The sequence below is a fragment of the Coregonus clupeaformis genome, chromosome 17 (genome assembly GCF_020615455.1).
Source record: "Coregonus clupeaformis isolate EN_2021a chromosome 17, ASM2061545v1, whole genome shotgun sequence".
NCBI classification, from domain to species: domain Eukaryota; kingdom Metazoa; phylum Chordata; class Actinopteri; order Salmoniformes; family Salmonidae; genus Coregonus; species Coregonus clupeaformis.
The window spans coordinates 19,637,064-19,654,591 of NC_059208.1; the positions used below are offsets into that span (position 1 = coordinate 19,637,064).

Sequence of the window (17,528 nt, forward strand, 5' to 3'; positions counted from 1 at the left end):
GGCTATAAGGTGAATGCACCAATTTGTAAGTCGCTCTGGATAAGAGCGTCTGCTAAATGACGTAAATGTAAAATGTAAATGTACGAGCTTATGTGCCGAATACATTATGATGTTACAGGTGTCAAACTTATGGGCATGTGGCAGCAGTATGTAGGAAGGAGGGAGGTCCTTTGTCTCATGCAGAATGGCATGAGATAAAGGAATGTGTAGCAGTGAGGAAAGTGGTGGTATGTGTTAATTGTAGGGGTGGCCATGGGGCTGGGGATTAGAAATGTCCCATGCGGGAGAAGCAGGTTGAGGTTTCCAGGGTTAGAGTAGAGCAGAGGGTGTCGTATGCTGAGGCAGTGAAGAAAGTAGAGGAAGATGGGTCAAGGGGGGCGTGGTGAGAGTAGGAGATATGTACCAGTACAGAAGGATAGGCCAGCAAGTTATAAATGTTTCAGTAAGATTGGATTTTTCAAGCAAAATATAAGGGAGTTGTACTCCAGTCTAGTAGGTGGCGGTAATGCAACAAATTGGATGCCAACCGCCGTTAAACCTCATTGAAGAAGCAGAAGGAAGCGCTGTCTTTACTCAGTTTACTGACACAGATCTCGCGACAAACTAACTACGAATCCCGTGGAGCATTGCGCGGTCCCCAGTAACACGCGGATCCCCTCGATCTCTGCTCTAAGGTCTTTGAATGACAGGACGGGCGTTCTATGCACTTATGGCTCATACAACTGCAGAAAACACTTTGGACTGGATCACACATCTTCAATTTGAATGTACGTATTCCGTTACGCAAAAGCTTTGTCAGGTAGTTTTACAACTTCCGGAAAATGTCTACACAACTACTTTCCCAGTGTCCGCTAGCTAGCTAATTTAGCTAGCAAGCCAACGACCTAAATTGGCTTTATTTCAGAATCAGGCCTTAGCCAGACAACTAACGTCAGCTAACCGTATCTAAAACTGGCCTGTGCTGGCCGGTGTTTCCACTGAGTTGTTCTGGAAGCTTTACAAGTGAAGACGTAAACAGTGCGCTGTTTGCCCTCCTCCAGACTCCCCCAATGTCAACCACACAGCCAGCCAGCTAGCTATAGAAGGATAGATGTTTTGCAAGTTCTCTAGCTAACCTTTGCACATAGTAACTTGGCTAGCTAGCTACTTAGCTTTTTATTTGGCTTGTTATCTATATATTCGAATATGGTTGTGTGTAGTTAGCAAACTTAGTTCAACCAGACCTTTGCTTGTTTTTGCTCCCCTATTAATACGTCTTGCTCAGAATCATCCACAGTAGGTTGCTACTGGATTAGTCTGTTGTGGCTAACTTCTGTGCATAGATGAATGTGTTTATCATTTTTTTATTTGGACCGTTTTCATTTCAGGTGCTGGATTAATGTTTGAGCTACTCTAGTTGGAGGTATGTGTTGGTATGATGCAATATCTTATTATTACATCAGATACATTTCTTCACTTTGATCATAGCCTTCCTAACTTAATATATACTTATCAACATAAATGATTATTCCTCTTGTAATTGATAGTCATTAGCAAACCCTGATGATGATGATGAAGAGTGTGTGCTATCTACAGGCTGTGGTCAAACATCTCAGGGAGGAGGAGATGCATCGTGTTCTGTCCCAGGGTGCATTGCGGCAGATGGCCTACGTGCGGTCCATGGTCATGGGCCTGTCAGTGTGTGAGGCTCGCCTGGCCGAGTCGCTGTGTGTTGTAGCCCGCCTGCCCCCCAGGCCAGGCCAGCGCTGGGTCAGTAGCTCAGCCGTTAACAGGGCAGTAGACCGGCCCAAGCTCCAACCAGAGGACCAGGACCCACCCAGCCATCCCCCCAGCCTGGCTGGAACAGAGCCTCTCTATGGAGCAGACTCCTCCAAGCTGCCTGTGGAGGCCCTACCGCAGGCCCCAGAGATAGACCCTCTGCAGGACAAGTCCATTGGTCTGGTCCAGAGGTTCAAGAAGACATTTAAGCAGTATGGGAAGGTGATGATACCTGTCCATCTCCTGACCTCCAGCGTCTGGTTCGGGACCTTCTACTATGCTGCTATGCAGTGAGTCACCTGTCTCTGGTGTTCCTCCCCCTGGGGATTCCTACATCAACCCTAACCCATCTGTCTCTGGTATTCCTCCCCCTGGGGATTTCTACATTAACCCTAACCCACCTGTCTCTGGTATTCCTACATTAACCCTAACCCACCTGTCTCTGGTGTTCCTCCCCCTGGGGATTCCTACATTAACCCTAACCCATCTGTCTTGGTGTTCCTCCCCTGGGGATTCCTACATTAACCCTAACCCACCTGTCTCTGGTGTTCCTGCCCCTGGGGATTCCTACATTAACCCTAACCCACCTGTCTCTGGTATTCCTCCCCTGGGGATTCCTACATTAACCCTAACCCATCTGTCTCTGGTGTTCCTCCCCCTGGGGATTCCTACATTAACCCTAACCCACCTGTCTCTGGTGTTCCTCCCCCTGGGGATTCCTACATTAACCCTAACCCACCTGTCTCTGGTGTTCCTCCCCCTGGGGATTCCTACATTAACCCTAACCCACCTGTCTCTGGGGATTCCTACATCAACCCCTAACCCATCTGTCTCTGGTGTGCCTCCCCTGGGGATTTCTACATTAACCCTAACCCACCTGTCTCTGGTATTCCTACATCAACCCTAACCCACCTGTCTCTGGTGTTCCTCCCCCTGGGGATTTCTACATTAACCCTAACCCACCTGTCTCTGGTATTCCTCCCCCTGGGTATTCCTACATTAACCCTAACCCATCTGTCTCTGGTATTCCTCCCCCTGGGGATTCCTACATTAACCCTAACCCACCTGTCTCTGGTATTCCTCCCCCTGGGGATTCCTACATCAACCCTAACCCATCTGTCTCTGGTGTTCCTCCCCCTGGGGATTCCTACATCAACCCTAACCCATCTGTCTCTGGTATTCCTCCCCCTGGGGATTCCTACATTAACCCTAACCCACCTGTCTCTGGTATTCCTCCCCCTGGGGATTCCTACATTAACCCTAACCCACCTGTCTCTGGTGTTCCTCCCCCTGGGGATTCCTACATCAACCCTAACCCATCTGTCTCTGGTATTCCTCCCCCTGGGGATTCCTACATTAACCCTAACCCATCTGTCTCTGGTATTCCTCCCCCTGGGGATTCCTACATTAACCCTAACCCATCTGTCTCTGGTATTCCTCCCCCTGGGGATTCCTACATTAACCCTAACCCACCTGTCTCTGGTATTCCTACATTAACCCTAACCCACCTGTCTCTGGTGTTCCTCCCCCTGGGGATTCCTACATTAACCCTAACCCATCTGTCTATGGTGTTCCTCCCCCTGGGGATTCCTACATTAACCCTAACCCACCTGTCTCTGGTGTTCCTCCCCCTGGGGATTCCTACATTAACCCTAACCCATCTGTCTCTGGTATTCCTCCCCCTGGGGATTCCTACATTAACCCTAACCCATCTGTCTCTGGTGTTCCTCCCCCTGGGGATTCCTACATTAACCCTAACCCACCTGTCTCTGGTATTCCTCCCCCTGGGGATTCCTACATTAACCCTAACCCATCTGTCTCTGGTATTCCTCCCCCTGGGGATTCCTACATTAACCCTAACCCACCTGTCTCTGGTATTCCTCCCCCTGGGGATTCCTACATCAACCCTAACCCATCTGTCTCTGGTATCCCTCCCCCTGGGGATTCCTACATTAACCCTAACCCACCTGTCTCTGGTATTCCTACATCAACCCTAACCCATCTGTCTCTGGTGTTCCTCCCCCTGGGGATTCCTACATTAACCCTAACCCACCTGTCTCTGGTATTCCTACATCAACCCTAACCCATCTGTCTCTGGTGTGCCTCCCCCTGGGGATTCCTACATTAACCCTAACCCATCTGTCTCTGGTGTTCCTCCCCCTGGGGATTCCTACATTAACCCTAACCCACCTGTCTCTGGTATTCCTACATCAACCCTAACCCACCTGTCTCTGGTATTCCTCCCCCTGGGGATTCCTACATTAACCCTAACCCATCTGTCTCTGGTATTCCTCCCCCTGGGGATTCCTACATTAACCCTAACCCATCTGTCTCTGGTATTCCTCCCCCTGGGGATTTCTACATTAACCCTAACCCATCTGTCTCTGGTATTCCTACATCAACCCTAACCCATCTGTCTCTGGTATTCCTCCCCATGGGGATTCCTACATTAACCCTAACCCACCTGTCTCTGGTATTCCTACATCAACCCTAACCCATCTGTCTCTGGTATTCCTACATCAACCCTAACCCATCTGTCTCTGGTGTTCCTCCCCCTGGGGATTCCTACATCAACCCTAACCCACCTGTCTCTGGTGTTCCTCCCCCTGGGGATTCCTACATTAACCCTAACCCATCTGTCTCTGGTATTCCTCCCCCTGGGGATTCCTACATCAACCCTAACCCATCTGTCTCTGGTATGCCTCCCCCTGGGGATTCCTACATCAACCCTAACCCACCTGTCTCTGGTATTCCTCCCCCTGGGGATTCCTACATTAACCCTAACCCATCTGTCTCTGGTATTCCTCCCCCTGGGGATTCCTACATCAACCCTAACCCATCTGTCTCTGGTATTCCTCCCCCTGGGGATTCCTACATTAACCCTAACCCATCTGTCTCTGGTATTCCTCCCCCTGGGGATTCCTACATCAACCCTAACCCATCTGTCTCTGGTATTCCTCCCCCTGGGGATTTCTACATTAACCCTAACCCACCTGTCTCTGGTATTCCTACATTAACCCTAACCCACCTGTCTCTGGTGTTCCTCCCCCTGGGGATTCCTACATTAACCCTAACCCATCTGTCTATGGTGTTCCTCCCCTGGGGATTCCTACATTAACCCTAACCCATCTGTCTCTGGTGTTCCTCCCCCTGGGGATTCCTACATTAACCCTAACCCACCTGTCTCTGGTGTTCCTCCCCCTGGGGATTCCTACATTAACCCTAACCCACCTGTCTCTGGTATTCCTCCCCCTGGGGATTCCTACATTAACCCTAACCCATCTGTCTCTGGTGTTCCTCCCCTGGGGATTCCTACATTAACCCTAACCCACCTGTCTCTGGTATTCCTCCCCCTGGGGATTCCTACATTAACCCTAACCCATCTGTCTCTGGTGTTCCTCCCCCTGGGGATTCCTACATTAACCCTAACCCATCTGTCTCTGGTATCCCTCCCCCTGGGGATTCCTACATTAACCCTAACCCACCTGTCTCTGGTATTCCTACATCAACCCTAACCCATCTGTCTCTGGTGTGCCTCCCCCTGGGGATTTCTACATTAACCCTAACCCACCTGTCTCTGGTATTCCTACATCAACCCTAACCCACCTGTCTCTGGTGTTCCTCCCCCTGGGGATTCCTACATCAACCCTAACCCATCTGTCTCTGGTATTCCTCCCCCTGGGGATTTCTACATTAACCCTAACCCACCTGTCTCTGGTATTCCTCCCCCTGGGGATTCCTACATCAACCCTAACCCATCTGTCTCTGGTATTCCTCCCCCTGGGGATTCCTACATTAACCCTAACCCATCTGTCTCTGGTATTCCTCCCCCTGGGGATTCCTACATTAACCCTAACCCACCTGTCTCTGGTGTTCCTCCCCCTGGGGATTCCTACATTAACCCTAACCCATCTGTCTCTGGTGTTCCTCCCCCTGGGGATTTCTACATTAACCCTAACCCACCTGTCTCTGGTATTCCTCCCCCTGGTGATTCCTACATCAACCCTAACCCATCTGTCTCTGGTATTCCTCCCCATGGGGATTCCTACATTAACCCTAACCCACCTGTCTCTGGTATTCCTACATCAACCCTAACCCATCTGTCTCTGGTATTCCTACATCAACCCTAACCCATCTGTCTCTGGTGTTCCTCCCCCTGGGGATTCCTACATCAACCCTAACCCATCTGTCTCTGGTGTTCCTCCCCCTGGGGATTCCTACATTAACCCTAACCCATCTGTCTCTGGTATTCCTCCCCCTGGGGATTCCTACATTAACCCTAACCCATCTGTCTCTGGTATTCCTCCCCCTGGGGATTCCTACATCAACCCTAACCCATCTGTCTCTGGTATTCCTCCCCCTGGGGATTCCTACATTAACCCTAACCCACCTGTCTCTGGTGTTCCTCCCCCTGGGGATTCCTACATCAACCCTAACCCACCTGTCTCTGGTATTCCTCCCCTGGGGATTCCTACATTAACCCTAACCCATCTGTCTCTGGTATTCCTCCCCCTGGGGATTCCTACATTAACCCTAACCCATCTGTCTCTGGTATTCCTCCCCTGGGGATTCCTACATTAACCCTAACCCACCTGTCTCTGGTATTCCTCCCCCTGGGGATTCCTACATTAACCCATCTGTCTCTGGTATTCCTCCCCCTGGGGATTCCTACATTAACCCTAACCCACCTGTCTCTGGTATCCCTCCCCTGGGGATTCCTACATCAACCCTAACCCATCTGTCTCTGGTGTTCCTCCCCCTGGGGATTCCTACATTAACCCTAACCCATCTGTCTCTGGTATTCCTCCCCTGGGGATTCCTACATTAACCCTAACCCATCTGTCTCTGGTATTCCTCCCCCTGGGGATTCCTACATTAACCCCTAACCCATCTGTCTCTGGTGTTCCTCCCCCTGGGGGATTCCTACATTAACCCTAACCCACCTGTCTCTGGTATTCCTCCCCTGGGGATTCCTACATTAACCCTAACCCATCTGTCTCTGGTGTTCCTCCCCCTGGGGATTCCTACATTAACCCTAACCCATCTGTCTCTGGTATTCCTCCCCCTGGGGATTCCTACATCAACCCTAACCCATCTGTCTCTGGTATTCCTCCCCCTGGGGATTCCTACATTAACCCTAACCCATCTGTCTCTGGTATTCCTCCCCCTGGGGATTCCTACATTAACCCTAACCCATCTGTCTCTGGTGTTCCTCCCCCTGGGGATTCCTACATTAACCCTAACCCATCTGTCTCTGGTGTTCCTCCCCCTGGGGATTCCTACATTAACCCTAACCCACCTGTCTCTGGTATTCCTCCCCCTGGGGATTCCTACATTAACCCTAACCCATCTGTCTCTGGTGTTCCTCCCCCTGGGGATTCCTACATTAACCCTAACCCATCTGTCTCTGGTGTTCCTTCCCCTGGGGATTCCTACATTAACCCTAACCCACCTGTCTCTGGTATTCCTCCCCCTGGGGATTCCTACATTAACCCTAACCCATCTGTCTCTGGTATTCCTCCCCCTGGGGATTCCTACATCAACCCTAACCCATCTGTCTCTGGTGTTCCTCCCCTGGGGATTCCTACATTAACCCTAACCCATCTGTCTCTGGTATCCCTCCCCCTGGGGATTCCTACATCAACCCTAACCCATCTGTCTCTGGTATTCCTCCCCCTGGGGATTCCTACATCAACCCTAACCCATCTGTCTCTGGTATTCCTCCCCCTGGGGATTTCTACATTACTGTGGTCATTTGTTATAAATCATTTAGCTCTGCATAGATAATGTAGAAAGTGCAGGTACCTAACTGGTCTTTTGGCCTGAGGTTAATGGCATTGCTGTTGTGTTCACTGTAGTAAGTGTGTTAAGATAGGTAGGTTACAGTGTCATACAGACTATTACCGAGATACACATGGCCAGTTTATTAGGTACACCAATCTAGTACCGGGTCAGACCCCGTTTTGCCTGTAGAACAGCCTGAATTCTTCGGGGCATGGACAAGTAAAGGCTTGTCCTGTATTTATTAGGGGGTGCAGTACCTTCAGCACCCCTACTTCCTGCGTTCGGAGATGCCGTTCTGCACACCGCTGTTGTACTGCGCCGTTATTTGCCAGTTTATGGCCAGCATGTTAGCTTGCACCATTCTTGCCATTCTCCTTTGACCTCTCATCAACGAGCTGTTTTTTGCCCACAGGACTGCCGCTGACTGGATGTTTTTTGTTTTTCGCACCATTCTCGGTAAACCCTAGACCAGGGGTTCTCAAACTTTTTTGGCCCACAACCCCATTTTTATATCTGAAAATTCTCACGTCCCCAACCATGTGAAAAAAAATATGTAATTAACAGTCAGTGTTTACTTTTTTATTTGGGGCTATGACAGTCAATTGCAAATTAGTCTGACATAATGTATCATATCTCACCACCACTAATGAGATGGGTGTGCTTGTCAGGGGGCATGGTCAACAGTGCGCACCTCATCTCTGCTGTCGCATCCAACCTGGATCGATATTTGGTTTTAATACAGACGAGAGCACTGAATCCAGCTTCACACAGATATGAGCTGACTAAAGGTACCATGAGTTTTATGGTGCTTTCAAGACAACCGGGAAATACGAGGTCAAATCATGACGTTAGTGATCTTCAGGTCGGAAAGTCGGAGTTCTAGAAAGAGGCCCAAGTTCCCGAGTTGGAATTCCGAGTTGGATGACCGTTCAAAAATATTTTTCCCAGTCGGAGCTAGTTTTTTTCTGAGTTCCCAGTAGTCTTGAACGCACTGAAGTCGGAAGTTGGAGATTTCCGAGTTCCCAGTTGTTTTGAACGCAGCATTAATGCTCAGAGGCAGACGGCAGGGTGTTATGCCCTTTGAGTCAGGAACCAAAACTCCTCTGTAGTGACCCGTGAATGGATTTGGTCACATGACAGCTCGATCAGCTGTTCAATTTCACTTACCAGCATGTCAACTGAGTTAGGATCACAGTCAAACGGATTGGGAAGTAGGTCCCATGTTGCTCTTCCAAGCGTTGGAGGTGAGCAGTCATCCCTCGTGTGGGACACTTACTGATGCTGTTTTCTGTTAGAAGCACAGCCGAGGGAAGGGGGCATGGTTCTCTTTTGAAAGACTCTCTTCAATAAGAATTATTTCCTCTGAATCGACTGATAAGGTCACATCTGTAGAATGTTTTTGTATTTCCCTTGCGTTCAGTTTCCCAAATATGTCTGTTCCATAGGCAAGGAGACGCATGTTCTTTTCATTACACATTCATTTTTTTTTTTTTTTACATTCATTGTGAATGACAACAGTTCCTCTCTCAATGCGAAAAATCTTTCCAACACTCCCCCTCGATAACCACCAAGCCTCGGTGTGAAATAGAACATTGTCATGCTCTGATCCTATATCTCCACATCATTTTGTGAACAGGCGTGGGTGCAGTGGATGTGGTTTGATGTATACTGAACAAAAATATAAACGCAACAATTTCAACGATTTTCCTGAGTTTACACTTCATAGAAGGAAATCAGTCAATTGAAAAAAAAAAATTAGGCCCTAATCTATGGATTTCACATGACTGGGCAGGGGCACAGCCATGGGTGGGCCTGGGAGGGCATAGGCTCACCCCCTTGGGAGCCAGGCCCACCCACTGGGGAGTGAGGTCCAGCCAATTAGAATGAGTTTTTCCCCAGAAAAGGGCTTTATTACAGACAGAAATACTCTTCAGCAGGTCAGGTGGATGGATTATCTTGACAAAGGAGAAATGCTCACTAACAGGGATGTAAACAAATGTGTGCACAACATTTGAGGAAAATCAGCTTTTCCTAAAAAAAAATTGGTGCATATGGAACATTTCTGGGATCTGTCATTTCAGCTCATGAAAAATGGGACCAACACTTTACATGTTGCGTTTATATTTTTGTTCAGTATAGTTTACAATCGAAATTACCTGCTGCAGTATATCTCCGGGTTCTGTGCACAGCTCTTTTGCCGCCAATTGCTCTCGGTGTATCATACAATCTATCCATATGGCAGAGGGAGACACATTCAGAACTAGTGCAGAGGCCGTCCCGCCGTAGATGGAGCCCCGTCTGTGCAAAAGCCCACCATTCCATCCCATGGACTCAGTTTTTCGTCAATATAGCCACGCAGCACACTGAACATCCCCTGTGCCCTTTCATGCTCGGGAATCGTGAGACAGAACAATATGTCCTCGTGAATAGCATCCCCCCGACATGTATAGCGGACAAAAGTCAATACATGGGCATGTCAGCCCTCACAGCTAACGTCCATCTGGAGAGCATAAGCTGGGGAGTTTGAGTCGTTCAGTCAGTTTCCTCTTGATTGCTAGAAATAGCATCAATTCTTTGTTGAACAGTGTTATCTGACAGAGTTATTGATGTGGGTTTCTGTGCCTCTGCCTCCCAACACATTGTTTTCACCATATCAGTTGCGTCCGGTAATATCAAAGTCAATAGTGTGTGGTTTCATAGTGTAGCGGGCCTAGCCATTCACTGTGGGAATGATTCATATATAATTTATATATACATTACCAGTCAACAGTTTGGACACACCTACTCATTCAAGGGTTTTTCTTTGTTTTTACAATATTTTACATTGTAGAATAATAGTGAAGACATCAAAACTACGAAATAACACATATGGAATCATGTAGTAACCAAAAAAGTGTTAAACAAATCAAAATCTATTTTATATTTGAGATTCTTCAAATAGCCACCCTTTGCCTTGATGACAGCTTTGCACACTCTTGGCATTCTCTCAACCAGCTTCATGAGGTAGTCATCTGGAATGCATTTATATTAACAGGTGTGTCTTCTTAAAAGTTAATATGTTTGAGCCAATCAGTTGTGTTGTGACAAGGTAGGGGGGGTATACAGAAGATAGCCCTATTTGGTAAAATACCAAGTCCATATTATGACAAGAACAGCTCAAATATGCAAAGAGAAACGACAGTCCATCATTACTTTAAGACATGAAGGTCAGTCAATACGGAACATTTCAAGAACTTTGAATGTTTCTTCAAGTGCAGACCCAAAAACCATCAAGCGCTATGATGAAACTGGCTCTTGTGAGGACCGCACCAGGAAAGGAAGACCCAGCGTTACCTCTGCTGCAGAGGATAAGTTCATTAGAGTTACCAGCCTCAGAAATTGCAGTTCAAATAAATGCTTCGCAGAGTTCAAGTAACAGACACATCTCAACATCAACTGTTCAGAGGAGACTGCGTGAATCAGGCCTTCATGGTCGAATTGCTGCAAAGAAACCACTACTAAAGGACACCAATAAGAAGAAGAGACTTGCTTGGGCCAAGAAACACAAGCAATGGACATTAGACCGGTGGAAATTTGTCCTTTGGTCTGGAGTCCAAATTTGAGATTTTTGGTTCCAACCGCGGTGTCTTTGTGAGACGCAGTGTGGGTGAACGGATGATCTCTGCATGTGTATTTCCCACCATAAAGCATGGAGGAGGAGGTGTTATGGTGTGGGTGTGCTTTGCTGATGACACTGTCTGTGATTTATTTAGAATTCAAGGCACACTTAACCAGCATGGCTACCACAGCATTCTGCAGTGATACGCAATCCCATCTGGTTTGGGCTTAGTGGGACTATCATTTGTTTTTCAACAGGAGAATGACCCAACACACCTCCAGGCTGTGTAAGGGCTATTTGACCAAGAAGGAGAGTGATGGAGTGCTGCATCAGATGACTTGGCCTCCACAATCACCTGACCTCAACCCGATTGAGATGGTTTGGGAGAGTTGGACCGCAGAGTGAAGGAAAAGCAGCCAATAAGTGCTCAGCATATGTGGGAACTCCTTCAAGACTGTTGGAAAAGCATTCCAGGTGAAGCTGGTTGAGAGAAGCTGTCATCAAGGCAAAGGGTGGCTATTTGAAGAATCTCAAATATAAAATATATTTTGATTTGTTTAACACATTCTTTGCTTACTACATGATTCCATATGTGTTATTTCATAGTTTTGATGTCTTCACTATTCTTCTACAATGTAGAAAATAGTAAAAAATAAAGAAAAACCCTTGAATGAGTAGGTGTGTCCAAACATTTAACTGGTACTGTATATATATTTCTTTTTCTCAGGATTTGGGAAATTCTCCCTGCGACCCCATTTTCATATCGGGAACTGCTTCCCTAGACAGTGTTGTGCGTGAAAAGCCCAGGAGCCGTTTCTGAGATACTGGAACCGGCGCGTCTGGCACCGACGATCATACCACGCTCAGTCACTTAGTGCGCTTGTTTTTTCCCGTTCTAACGTTCAACAGTAACTGGATGCCTGGATGCCTGTCTGCCTGCTGTATAGCCACGGCCACTCACTGTTTGTAGAAGCTAACCATTTTGGTGAACTAGGTGGTGTACCTAATAAACCTTCATGTGAAGGCACAGTATCTGTCCTTAGTTAACCTCACTGTATCTTCCACAGGGGAGTGAATGTGGTGCCTTTTCTGGAGTTCATTGGTTTACCAGAGAAGATTGTTGGTCTGCTGAATCACTCCTCTGGTGGCTATGCCCTCACTGCCTATGCCATGTTCAAAGTAAGAGTACTCAACGCCTTGTGATATGTACAAAGTAAGAATACTCACTGCCTATGATATGTTCAAGGTAAGAATACTCACTGCCGATGATACAGTGCATTCGGAAAGTATTCAGACTCCGTGACTTTTTCCACATTTTGTTACGTTACAGCCTTATTCTAAAATGGATTCTATTGTTTTTTCCCCTCATCAATCTACACAAAACCCCATAATGACAAAGCAAAAAAAATCACATTTACATAAGTATTCAGACCCTTTACTCAGTACTTTGAAGCATCTTTGGCAGCGATTACAGCATCAAGTCTTCTTGGGTATGACGCTACAAGCTTGGCACACCTGTATTTGGGGAGTTTCTCCCATTCTTCTCTGCAGATCCTCTCAAGCTCTGTCAGGTTGGATGGGGAGCGTCACTGCACAGCTATTTTCAGGTCTCTCCAAAGATGGTCGATCGGGTTCAAGTCCATGCTCTGGCTGGGCCACTCAAGGACATTCAGAGACTTGTCCCGAAGCCACTCCTGCATCGTCTTGCCTGTGTGCTTAAGGTCGTTGTCCTGTTGGAAGGTGAACCTTCGCCCCAGTCTGAGGTCCTGAGTGCTCTGGTGCAGGTTTTCATCAAGGATTTCTCTGACTAGTCTCCCAGTCCCTGCTGCTGAAAATCATCCCCACAGCATGATGCTGCCACCACCATGCTTCACCGTAGGGATGGTGCCAGGTTTCCTCCAGACGTGATGCTTGGCATTCAGGTCAAAGAGTTCCATCTTGGTTTCATCAAACCAGAGAATCTTGTTTCTCATGGTCTGAGAGTCCTTTAGGTGCCTTTTGGCAAACTCCAAGCGGGCTGTCATGTGCCTTTTACTGAGGAGTGGCTTCCGTCTGGCCACTCTACCATAAAGGCCTGATTGGTGGAGTGCTGCAGAGATGGTTGTCCTTCTGGAAAGTTCTCCCATCTTCACAGAGGAACTCTGTCAGAGTGACCATCGGGTTCTTGGTCACCTCCCTGACCAAGGCCCTTCTCCCCCGATTGCTCAGTTAGCTGGGCGGCCAGCTCTAGGAAGAGTCTTGGTGGTTCCAAACTTCTTCCATTTAAGAATGATGGAGGCCACTGTGTTCTTGGGGACCTTCAATGCTGCAGACATTTTTTGGTACCCTTCCCCAGATCTGTGCCTCGACACAATGCTGTCTCTGAGCTCTACGGACAATTCCTTCGACCTCATGGCTTGGTTTTTGCTCTGACATGCACTGTCAACTGTGGGACCTTATATAGACAGGAGTGAGGCTTTCCAAATCATGTCCAATCAATTGAATTGACCACAGCTGGACTCCAATCAAGTTGTAGAAACATCTCAAGGATGATCAATGGAAACGGGATGCATCTGAACTCAATTTCGAGTCTCATAGCAAAGGGTCTGAATACTTGTGTAAATAAGGTATATGTTTTTATTTTAAATAAATTTGCAAAAATGTGTGTCATTATTATGATGTTTAACAGTCTGATGGCCTTGAGAGAGAAGCTGTTTTTCAGTCTCTCGGTCCCAGCTTTGATGCACCTGTACTGACCTCGTCTTCTGGATGATAGTGGGGTGAACAGGCAGTGGCTCGGGTGGTTGATGTCCTTGATGATCTTTTTGGCCTTCCTGTGACATCGGGTGTATTGTAATTGTATTGTAAATCATGTTAAACACTATTGCACACAGAGTGGTCCATGCAACTTATTAGATGATTTCTTAAAGGAAAGGTTCACCCATTTTGAATGTTATTGTTTTTGTGCATCTCTGATTCCTTGGGTCATTTCATGTGTATCTGAGTTATTGCCGTTCAAGTAGGCAGAAATCCGGCTGGTATTATGTAGTAGCGTGAAATAGTCGCTCTCACTACGCTGGAAGTTAATATAACTATGACTGCGAAAACGTCTATCATGTCAGATTTCAATACTGGCCGATATTCCTACCACGAGAAATTTGTAATTTAACGGAGGGGCTAGCACATTAATTTTCCTATTTGTCTGCCTCTAGGCCAGGGTGCAGTTGCCAGAGATATTATAGAAAGGAGATGGGAATCCTATGAATGAAGGAACATTTAACGCCCCACCCAGCAGACTGTCCACCAATTGCATTCACGTTGTCATAATGAGTCACGCGGTTGCTAAACTATTCACGCAATCCCTTCTCAAAGTCAGTGTATATGTCGAGAAACGTGCCTATTTTCCTCAAATACGTAATATCACGATTCCAAAGTTATACGATACTACAGATAGCAAGTTCATTATCTTTTTGTTGACGAAATCCGAGCTAATGTTGGGTTTTTGAGCTAGCGCCCATTAGACTCCCATTCACTCCTCGAAGGAGAGCGCTCTTTGTCCCAGAATGCACCGCGCAGCTCATCGACAACGTTTCCCATCTCCTCAAAAGTATATCTGCCGTTGCGAATGTTAGACCACTGTGAGGCACATCGATCTGCATGTTGAATATTTATTTTATTTAAACAGGGAGTCACATTGAGATTGAAAACCTATTTTACAAGAGAGCCCTGTATACATCACAATAAAAACAGAATAATAAAACAATATACGTGTATAAAACAATATAATTCAGCACACAGTAAACCAAAATAAACATATTTAATAAAAGCAAATCACATTCAACTACATAGAGGTCCTCCATCAATCATTTAAACTGCCTGACAGGCACCAGCATATCTAACTGCAGTGAACTCTGCAGATTGTTCCACAAATTAGAATATGATGTGATTGTAGACTCCTAAATTGATAGCTAGCTGTAAAATCGCATAAATAAACTGCACTAAGTTACATGCTGATATTATCTTTGGTATTATTGTGTGTAGCTACGTTAGCCAGCCAGCCCATAGAGAGGGCATTGCATTGTGGATTTTGTAGTCGACTTGAGCTGCAACAGATTTCCACAATGATTTTCCATGTTGCTATCAACCAACCTTATTATAACGCCAAAATGAAACATTTGTTCACCCAAAAAAATCTCACATTACTGTTATTTAACACTGTAAATTTAAAGGAATGAGTGGTGTTGGGTGGATTTTTCCTTTAAAGGTGCAATATGTAACTTTTTGGGAGACCTGACCAAATGCACATAGAAATGTGAGTTACCAATCTGTCATTCTCATTGAAAGCAAGTCTAAGAAGCGGTAGATCTGTTCTATGTGAGCTATTTCTATGCTTCCCGTGCTTAAGTTTAGTTTTTGAGTCTTTTACTTTCGATTTTGTACGCTTCAAACAGCTGAAAATACAATATGGTTATGGAAAATATATTTCACAGCGATTTTAAATGGTACAATGATTCTCTACACTATACCTGCTTGTTTTGTCACAAACTGAAATTAGGCAAACTATTATAATTTTTGCAACCAGGAAATGGCGGAGCGATTTCTGCATAGTACATCTTCAAGCAAATGTTTACTCCTGAACTTATTTATGCTTGCCATAAGAAAGGGGGTGAATACTTATTGACTCAAGACATTTCAGCTTTTCATTTTTAATTCATTTGTAAAAACATAATTCCACTTTGACATTATGGTGTGTTGCGTGTGTAGGCCAGTGACACACAATCTCAATTTAATCAATTTTAAAATCAGGCTGTAATACAATTTTTTTAGGGAAATAGTCAAGGGGTGTGAATACTTTCTGAAGGCACAGTACAAGGTAAGAGTACTCACTGCCTATGCCATGTACAAGGTAAGAGTACTCACTGCCTATGCCATGTACAAGGTAAGAGTACTCACTGCCTATGATATGTTCAATGTAAGAGTACTCACTGCCTATGATATGTTCAAGGTTAGAGTACTCACTGCCTATATGTTCAAGGTAAGAATATACGTACATACGATTACATGTTCAAGGTAAATAAATATGTACATACAATGACATGTTCAAGGTAAAAAGATATGTACATACGATGACATGTTCAAGGTAAGCAGAAATACTCACAGCAGCGTTTTGGTTGAATAGTGGTGGTGTTATTTTCTTATTGCAACAGCAGCTTCAATTCACTTGTTCTACTGAACTTTAACAGTGTCTTACTTGATCCTGATTTCCTTCAGATTGCAACCCCTGCCAGATACACTGTGACTCTGGGTGGGACGTCCTTCTCAGTGCAGTACCTCCGTAAACACGGCTACTTCTCCACCCCTCCGCCCGTCAAAGACTACCTGCAGGACCGGATGGAAGAGACCCGGGAGAAACTCACAGAGAAGATGGAGGAAACTAAGGAACTGTTCTCTGAAAAAATGGAGGAAACCAAAGAACTACTCTCAGGGAAAATGGAAGATACGAAAGAGCGTTTCTCTGGAAAGATGGAAGAGACGAAAGAACGTTTCTCTGGAAAGATGGAAGAGACAAAGGAACGTTTCTCTGGAAAGATGGAAGAGACGAAAGAACGTTTCTCTGGAAAGATGGAAGAGACAAAGGAACGTTTCTCTGGAAAGATGGAAGAGACGAAAGATCGTTTCTCTGGAAAGATGGAAGAGACGAAAGAACGTTTCTCTGGAAAGATGGGGGAAACGAAAGACATGTTCTCTGATAAACAACAGGAAACCAAAGACAAAGTGACTTACCGAAAGAAGATAGATTAGCATTGTTTACAAGTGGTTGTGAATAAACACGTTTGGTGTCTTCAATGTGGTTGGTGTCAAAGACAGAATTAAGGCACTTATTATGAACCTACTGTAGAGAGATGAATGAGTCCAGACATTTCACAGTACTTCTGCCATCCTGACTACACTAGCTAGTACCATTATACCTGCTATAGTGGCTTGCGAAAGTATTCACCCCCCTTGGCATTTTTCCTATTGTGTTGCGTTACAACCTGGAATTAAAATTGATTTTTTGGGGGTTTGTATCATTTGATTTACACAACATGCCTACCACTTTGAAGATGCCAAATAAATAAAAAAATTGTGAAACAAACAAGAAATAAGACAAAAAAACAGAACTTGAGCATGCATAACTATTCCCCCCCCCCCAAGTCAATACTTTGTAGAGCCACCTTTTGCAGCAATTACAGCTGGAAGTCTCTTGGGGTATGTCTCTTTAAGCTTTGCACATCTAGCCACTGGGACTTTTTCTCATTCTTCAAGGCAAAACTGCTCCAGCTCCTTCAAGTTGGATGGGTTCCGCTGATGTACAACAATCTTTAAGTCATACCACAAAATCTCAATTGGATTGAGGTCTGGGCTTTGA

General features: G+C 45.9%; 1 protein-coding gene across 2 annotated transcripts; it reads left to right on the top strand.

Moving 5' to 3' along the window:
* The first annotated feature begins 588 nt into the window (after window positions 1-588).
* On the top strand, window positions 589-17,163 carry LOC121585884 (uncharacterized protein C18orf19 homolog B). Of its 2 annotated transcripts, none has more exons than XM_041902188.2 (5): window positions 589-767; window positions 1,368-1,412; window positions 1,576-2,048; window positions 12,208-12,319; window positions 16,391-17,163. In XM_041902188.2, exons 3-5 carry the CDS (start codon window positions 1,606-1,608, stop codon window positions 16,919-16,921), a joined length of 1,086 nt encoding a protein of 361 aa, XP_041758122.1. In that variant the 5' UTR covers window positions 589-767; window positions 1,368-1,412; window positions 1,576-1,605; the 3' UTR covers window positions 16,922-17,163. The 2 variants fall into 2 exon arrangements, with proteins under 2 accessions (XP_041758122.1, XP_041758121.1); XM_041902187.2 differs by having other exon boundaries at window positions 1,368-1,402.
* The last annotated feature ends 365 nt before the right edge of the window (window positions 17,164-17,528 follow it).